This window comes from Scomber scombrus, chromosome 8 (assembly GCF_963691925.1).
Source record: "Scomber scombrus chromosome 8, fScoSco1.1, whole genome shotgun sequence".
NCBI classification, from domain to species: domain Eukaryota; kingdom Metazoa; phylum Chordata; class Actinopteri; order Scombriformes; family Scombridae; genus Scomber; species Scomber scombrus.
In genome coordinates, this window is record NC_084977.1 from 16358533 (window position 1) to 16367468 (window position 8936).

At 38.5% G+C, this 8936-nt stretch overlaps 1 protein-coding gene across 1 annotated transcript; it reads left to right on the forward strand.

Annotated features, from left to right (window-relative positions):
• The first annotated feature begins 1375 nt into the window (after positions 1-1375).
• Positions 1376-4669, forward strand: LOC133984980 (uncharacterized). Its single transcript, XM_062424512.1, has 5 exons — positions 1376-1432; positions 1783-1885; positions 2407-3145; positions 3378-3606; positions 3989-4669. Exons 2-4 carry the CDS (start codon positions 1786-1788, stop codon positions 3574-3576), a joined length of 1038 nt encoding a protein of 345 aa, XP_062280496.1. The 5' UTR covers positions 1376-1432; positions 1783-1785; the 3' UTR covers positions 3577-3606; positions 3989-4669.
• The last annotated feature ends 4267 nt before the right edge of the window (positions 4670-8936 follow it).

Genomic DNA, 8936 nt, shown 5'->3' on the forward strand with positions numbered 1-8936 from the left:
ATCAGAGGATGTTGAAAGAAATAAATAGTAACCCTCAAGTCTACATAATGCTCCATTGTCTAAAAAAAGAATTTATGACCCTTTTGAAACCTGTGTGCGTGTGAAGAGACAGGGGAGATGATTTGAGTGTCCCTGTGCACAGTAAACACTGCTCCGCTTGTTGCTCCTCAAAGAGATTTCCATTGACAAACAAGGTCTTTCCACGTTTTGATAAGCTGTGGATCTTCAGAAATCTTTTGTGAGCTTAATGGTGGTCATCACTAACTTAAAACCACTTGAGCAGCAAAACGCTTCTTTCCCTGATTGAATATTGTGGTTCCATATAACCACTATGTGGTTCCCTTTGTAAAGAAAGTGTGGGTTTTTGGTGGTTTAAGCTTTAATAGGTACTAGAGCAAGCATGCCAAGGTAATTGTGATGCAGCAGCAGAGATGACCTCTAAAACCAGTGTTAGTTGTCATGGAGTCACAATGGATACAGATGGGAGACAAATTTAAGGAAAAATCTAAAAAGTGTTTTCCCATTTCTTCTCTTTATTTATTTATTTTAGAGCGAGAGGCCTTCATCGTAATAATCCAGGGGAGATATTTACTGTGTTTCACTCACTGTTAATAAGAAACTGTTAATATACACAGTGTAGTAAAAAGTGCTGTTTTAACTGCTTTTCACTTTCTTTCTTTTTAAAAAAAAACATCTGTTTATTGATTTGTAAAAGCGGTATAACAATACAACAGAACAAACATACAAAAAACAAATGCACAGGAAAAATCAACAGGTATGAAAGAAAAGGAAAAAAAACATTAGTGGTAACACACAAGGGAATGTTACCCATCACTTATCACATTAATTATAAAGTATTGACATATGACAGTTAACCTGTTAGACCATTAACTGTTTTACATAATTTTTCCAATCAGACAGGTGGCCAGATTTTCTGAAAGAGTCCCTCTCTGTTTGACATAGTGAATCAGATTTTTTCTAGATGTAGTCAGTCATGTCTCAGATTTTCAGAATTGTAGCAGCAGTTTTCTGGCTTGCAGTATGGATAGAGAGATGTACGGTGGCCGAGACCCGCCAACGCTGCAAATAAAAGTAACGCTGCAAACAAAAACAAACGCCGCTGCAAATAAAAAGAAACGCTGCTGCAAATAAAAGAAATGCTGCAAATAAAAAGAAACGCTGCTGCAAATAAAAGAAATGCTGCAAATAAAAAGAAACGCTGCTGCTGCTGCTGCTGCAAAAAAGAAACGCTACAGCAAATAAAAAGAAACGCTACTGCAAATAAAAGAAACACGCTGCAAATAAAAAAACGATGCAAATAAAAAAGCCATAACGGAAGTGGATTAGAGGGGACTGTTTTTACCGATGCACCGGTGTGAGGAGAAGAAGACGGCGAAGTAGAAGACACAACAACCGGGCTACGAACTAGAAAGTAAGTGAAAATGATAGTGTTTAATGTCGCTACGTGTACTTTTTAATGTGTTATTTGGTTAGGCCATGTAGCCCCTGGTTTGAAGTTGAACTGGAGAATGCCGGTGTATTGTTAGCTTCGGCTAACACGAGATCACGGCTACATAATTCCGGCAGTTTATTACTGTCGTCGTCGTTGTTGTTGTTGTTTGTATCATTAATAATCATGCTAACAATAATCTAAGGCGTGGGTAACAATATTTATTTGGATGAATGTGAAGTTTAAGCTGTGTGGGGTGGCCAGGGGCTTTTGAGAAAGTAGATGACCATAATGTCAGATTGAATCCTAAACTTAACTTTGTCATTTACCAGGTCATGTTTTGTCCATTCTGTGGGGTGAACCTTCCATCCGTCCTGGTATATTGTGGCTCATGCTGTAGAAATGTCAGGTTCCTAAGGAGTCTTCAAGATGAAGGTACATTTCTTTCTGACAGTTAATGAGGTTCTTAAACAAGATGGATTGCTATGTTTTGTCAGATAATATACTGTCTGTTAGTCATGAATATACCTCTTCATATGGTGAAATCCATAACAGAGGCATGTGGAATACAATGAATTTGAAGACATGAAAAATTAAGAAAGTGTCTTAGTCTAGTAGGCTACTGATCCCTGTAAAAAATTACTTAATCAAGTAATTTATTCCCTTAGTGACAATTACAATACTTGTGTAAAAGTAATCAGTCCTATGCAACAATTTTGAATGTTTTGCACTGTGCTACTTTAATATAGACATAATAAGACATTTTCAATTAATTAATTTTAACGAGTGCATTGAATAGCTTGATTCCTCAATAAGTCTAATCACCAACTACCATGTCACCCACACATGATAATCTAAACAATCTTATTTATTGACCTCTCTGTAAAAATTGAAAAAGTTTATTATGCAGTTCATCATTTAGCCTCTAATATAGTGTCCACCATTCTACCCCTCAGGTCCTGAAGCTAGTACTTCAGTGGATGAACTTATCCAAAAATATTTCACAGAGGGCCATAGTTATGAAATAATAGTCGACTTACTGAAAACCAAACACAACATATCAGTCAGTTTTCGCAATCTAGAAAGAAGACTAAAACATGCAGGCCTGACCAGAAGGATCAACTATACTCCAATTGCTACTGTGCAGGCAGCTATTTCTGAGGAGCTAAAGGGATCAGGCCAGCTTTTAGGGTATAGAGCGTTGTGGCAGATTCTGAAACAGAAACACTCTCTTGTCGTCAGACGAGACGATGTGATGCGCCTAATGGCAGAGCTGGATCCATGTGGAACAGAGAATCGCTGTAGACGTAGATTTGTTCGAAGGGCATATCATTCAATGGGACCAAATGAAACCTGGCACGTTGATGGGTATGATAAATTAAAACCTTTTGGAATTGCCATAAGTGGCTGCATTGATGGCTTCTCCAGAAAAATTATGTGGCTGAATTGTGGAAAGACCAACAACGACCCCTCAGTAATTGCTCAAAACTACATCAACTGTGTAGTTGAGCATGGAGTTTTTCCAAAGCGGCTCCGCACAGATTGCGGCACTGAAAATGGAATAATGGCCGTCCTTCACTGTACGCTGAGATCAGAGCATACAGACGAGTTTGCAGGAGCTAAAAGCCACATGTATGGCACTTCAACATCCAACCAGCGGATTGAAAGCTGGTGGTCCTACTTCCGGAAACAAAGGTTTCTGTCACTTTTAATTCATTTATGTTTTACTTGACCCTGGATTATTTTATTTGCTGTATGCATTTATAGTATTTCTCAGATCCTATGTGTATTGCTGTGCTTTTTATAGTTTTTGTATGTTGTAGTGAAATCTCCAAAAGGCATGAGTCAATAATAAGTGGACTTGTAGATTAATCAACACCTCTTGAAGAATGATGACCTGGATGAATAAAATTTGTTTTCTATCAAGGAGCCAATTTTGGATGGATCTGTTCAGTGACTTGAGGGAGAGGCATCTCTTCAATGGCAGCCCTGCACACACAAAGTTGGTACGATACTGCTTCCTGGGAGTCCTGCAGAAAGGACTCCCAGGAATCCCAGGAATACAAGCTGTACTGGAATACTCACACCATTCGTCCTGTTCACCAATCCCGGTGCCCCTCTGGTAAACCAGAGGCAATGTATCACGTACCTCAAAGGTGAGTATCAGAGTTTTCCTGATAGTATTTTGGATTAAGTTGTGTAAAAATACACATCCAGTCTCCAGTTTTACATTGACATATTGAACAATGTTAATTACGTAAAAACTGAAATAATGTGGTGCTCTAAAATGTGTGTACTTCAAAATATTTTGTAACATTTTGATTATAAAAAATAAAATTCAAAGTCTTCCCTTGTGTAGTGCTTTCTCTAATATTTGATACTTAGTTTAACCTAAGATCATTGCTTGTCTTTGGGTCTCTGCATCCTTGTCCTGTAAGAAACTCTGGAGATAATTGGAATGACCATGAAAGTAAAACTTAACAGGAAACTTAATTGATGTGTTGCTCAGTGTGAACACTTTTCTGTACTTGCTCTTAGATTTGATGGGAACAATTGCGGTTTCCCAGCACCTGCCCAAACCCTGAACCACATTACCAGCATCATGCCAGTGCCAGCAACTCCTGCTGGGGATGAGCATGAAACTCTTTTTGGAGAACTGCAACGACAGAGTGGTCTAAGAGCTCCTTTGCAGTGGGAATCAGCTGTAGAGAACTACATCACCCTGAAAAACATTTCTCCAATCCTGTCTAAGCAGTTCAGATCTCAGTGCCTAAATATTATCCTTTGTTCTTACTCTCCTCTGTCTTGTTGCATTTTCTTTCTTAATCAGTTTATGTTTACAGTCAAAAATAACAAACACTGGCAGATGGTCACTGATATCGTTTATAAGTAATCCACTGATTATATTGTCCTCCAGGTTATTAGTAAATACATTATCTATAATTGTGGCTGAATTGGATGCTATTCTACTTGGTTTGGTGATTATCGGATGAAGTCCCATACTATACATTGCAGCAATAAATACATCAATTGATCACACCTTTGATATAGGCAAGGTGTTCCAAAAATCTATGTTTCCTCCAAAGGTTTAATTTTCTTATCCCAATGATGCTCCAATAGCTGGCCCAGTTTTCTTGTAAGTATATCTCCCAAACTTGTGAATCATCTAAGACAATTTGAAATGTGGTAGTCTTCAAGAATGCCTTGTCTACTCCCTTTTGATGGTGGATAAAACTTCTTCCAAAATATATTTCGTCAATTTTTGATCATTTGTGTTGAGCTCTGGGGAATATGCTAGTCGAACCATTCAGTGATCCTCTGTGGCTCGGAAGTGTCTGTATTCACAGTGTTTCTCAACTCATTTATTCAGGTTTTTTCTTTAATTTGTCACCCATCTGTACCAAAAAGGTAGCACTATAATGACTTTGCTAATAAGATATGTCATTGATCTAATTTGCACAGATTCAATACCAATGGATACTTAGGTTTCACTGCAAAAGGGATGATGCCAACACAGGCTCATGAAAATTGCTTATTTTGTAGTTGCTTATCTACTGAATATAGCAAACTAAATGAATTAATTGATTTTGTAACTGTGAATATTTGGTGACCAGTTCTATTAAGGTGAAAGTACAGTGTGTATTCATTCATTTAATGGAAATTATGCTGAAATAACTTTTCACAGCTCTAACAATACATTTGAATTCAACACATCGCCAACTGGAACTGCACTGGACCGTTTCTGTCGAGAGTGGTGAAATCAGCGCAGTGGGTAGCAACATGTGAGATGTGCTCAGCTGTCCTCACTAATATACCACCCAGATGGCCACTCTCTCAATGTTAACTTCCTATCAGCACTTGTGGCAACAAAGCACAAGGATGTGTCAATCACAAACCCCAGTAGGCCAAAGCAGTAAATAACAGGACTATTTGAATAGCAAGCGTAAATTGGACACACTGTGACAGAGGAACATGCTTTTTAGCTTTGCTGTTAATTTCATTCATGAATTGACTGTGATCTGTTAAAGTGTGCTGGGCTACATGTGAATCTTCATGAGATGTTTGGAGTTTGAACATACTTTCTGCTGAATAACCTCCAAGTGTGGCAACTAATCACCGTCTATTCAATACTTTTACAACTTATTTGTTTCTCTGATCATGACCCATCATGACCTCTTCACCTTGTTAGTTTTCCTCTTGATATGCCATTGTTGGCTCACTTCCCACAGCCCTTTGTGCAAATGAATCTTAACAATCAAAGATAATTTACTTTAGTGAGGCTGTCTTATCACATCACCTAGGTAGCCTGAAAGTGTGAGGTTTTCTTTTTTTTGCAGAGTGATGATAGTGAAGCAATGTTAGCCATAGTGTGAAGGTTTAGCTGCTTGGCCCCTGTTATAACAACTCTAGAAGTCTTGAGGAATGTGGGTTTGTCCTGCAGTCCGTTACTACCCCCTCTCTCTCTCTCCTTTTCTCTGTCCCCTCCCCTCTCACAAACAGGGCAATTCCCTAACTTTACTCTTTTTCTTACAAGGCTATAGTTCAATATTCCGTTCTGGGGCACATATCCTGTCTCAAATTCCGACTCTGGGCTCCTCGACGCCAAGGCACTCCAACTGTTGCAAGGTATTGTGCGCATTAGTGATCTCTTGACAACAGTACAATCAAGTTATCAATGGCTTTGATAGTGACTATTGTTTCATAGGTCCGTTGTTTCACGGGGGATTATCTCTTATGCATTTCTGCCCAATAGATGTGGGTCAAATCACAAAGTTAAGATGCTGAAATCTGGAAAAAAAAGTTTATTTGATGTTCAAAATTGAACCTCTCTGGGAGTTTTGTTTAAACCGGCTTTCTAAGAAACTGCATGAAAAAAGGAGTAGAAAAAAAACCGACAGGCTAGTCACGTTTTACAGTTTGATTACCTTGTTGAAATGTTCAAAAGTTTGGAGAAGCTTTCTTGGTGAGCAAAGTGGAATTAAAAAAGCGCACTAAACCTACCTTATTCCCCCATCTGGGATTAAGTCGTGTTTAAGCGAGTAGGAGCTGGTGTTGCGTTTTTCTCCATTCATAAAGTTGCGGTGACATGCAGAGCTCGTTTCAGGACTGCTGCAATATTATGGAAAAAAACATACATGTCTTTTTGTCAGTTTGCAACAAACTTTGACAAGGTTTGATGGGTGTTTTTTACGGTGTATATGAAATCAGGACTCCTTACATGTAGGTATATCTGCTGTATGGACTTTAACTGTGCCAGATGGTACTCATCTGTGAATTTACTGTAAATCTATCTCACTGCATTTTGCATCAAATAGGCGAACATTCCTCAAGATTTCCTGTCATGTGTGTTGCTTCTAAAATGTGTTGTGCGTTAACAATAAATATTTTGTCATGTAGAGATACATTTAAAGCAAATATTTTTCTCCAGTGATTAAATTATTAATTGATAATGCATACTGAAGGAGCGCTCAGCAAATCTGCTCTGGCTGCTACTCTGTAATTGATCAGGCATTTCTTTTGTTCTACATTGATCCCGCCTCCATCCAGTTCTCTGCAAGCAGCTACAGCTATAATTTTGTGTGTGCGTGTGTGTTTGCGTTTGTGTTTTAAGTGGAAAGTCTTTTTTTTTTTATTACTCAGGCCTTAAGAAGGTTAATATGCTTACCAATAGAGTATGATATTGATAGACTACTATTGGAAAATTGCCCTCTTTAGTATTATTGTGCCAGAAATGCACAATTCACACAGTGGCAGACACACATTTCAGTAAATATTCTGCATGATCAAAGTGAAAATTGGAATGATTCTCATCTTCCATTAAAATGAATTTGAGTCAGTGGGATGTGCACAGGGCCATAGTTCTTCCCCTCTTCTTTGTCCACCCTAATATATTTATGGTTGGACCCATGGCTGCGGGGCTGGATCTGCTAAGGTTATATATCACCAGAGGCCCACAGTTCACTCTTAAACCTGTGGTCTGTAATGAGTTGGAGAAGAGAAAATAAACCTCACGGCTGTCCAATCCAGTTGGACTCTGAATGTTTTTCAATTTAATATACTCTAATGCAGTTAGGGCAGGCTTGTAAGACAATATAGGCAACATATGGGGTTCTCAAATCTCAAATAATTTGATTTAGAGAGCCAGGCCCTATAAATCACATATTCAGGAATAAGTGGAGTAATTTAATTTTGTGTCTTTATATGGTTTATTAATTGGTCGTTATTAACAGTTAAATGTCCCCACTTTTCCCTCTGATCGTGGATTGTGTGAAGGAGCGAGAACATTTTGAGGTAATTGATCATCTTTACATCACCATTTAACACTTACTTAGCTCTCCACCCCTGTCCTTCTAGTCAGTCTCTCTGGCTCCCTCTAGGCAGAAAGCTTTGATTTAGGGCAGTGATTCCCAATCCTTTTGGCTTTTGACCCATTAAATCAAAGCAACGTCTACATATGACCTCTTATCACAGGTTGCATATGACTGAACTGTGACAGACTGGTTCCCCTTTTTATATTTTGTCTTATTTTAATGATTTATGGGCCAGGATGAAGTATAACTATGCAGTTTTTTCCCTCAACAAAAAGCAAGAAGAAAGATGATTTATATAACAGAGACATATCTTTTTAATCATCACATTAACCAGATTTATCTTGCTACATTTTGGGGGTTCCTGACCGCAGGCTGGGAACCACTGGTATAGAAAATAGTAGGATGGATGATAGTCATTAGGCTTAACTCATTGCAGTTGTGTTGCAGTATAAAAATGTAGAGGCTTAAAAGTGGACTATTAAGACATTTTTCAATTTATAATGGCTTTCCCCTTTATAACATCTCTTGTAAAAACAATAAATATTAAATATTCTCCAGCACTTTATCTTTGACATTTAGCATGTCTCTCTCATCAGTTTATGACTTTTCCCTCTGTTATCTGTAGTCAGAACATACAGTATTTGGTGTCAGTGGGGTGATAAACCACTTATGAGACTTCTTTGAACTGCAGTATACTGAAAACAGATTGCTGGCGGTCAGGATTAAAGTATCTCTTTCATTTCCTTGCATGTTCCTCTTTGTTCACCCCCCAACTCATATGTTTTCTCTTCACTCAATGTAAGTATTAACACAAACAAATAAACAAACAAACAAAAAACATCCAATCAGTGAATGATTTCACTGCAAACCATTTAAGAGGAGACGTGTATGGAGTCCTGTTGGATGGTCTAGGCAGCATCACCTCATACTTGATTTGGCCTCTTGAATGAGCTGAACCCTCATTCTCAGTTTCCTCTATGTGTTTAATGTGTTTCTGAGCTTTCATATCCTTTCTTACCCGTTCCAGCCCTGATTCTGGAGTGCACACCAGGACTTGGTCCGGATCCTGGTGTAGATCCCTGTGCTCAGCCTGGGACCATACGGTGAACAGAGAGTCAGAAAGAGTGAGCGCTAATACAGGGGTGCTTTGGTTGGAGGGATAGCCAGACTGACCA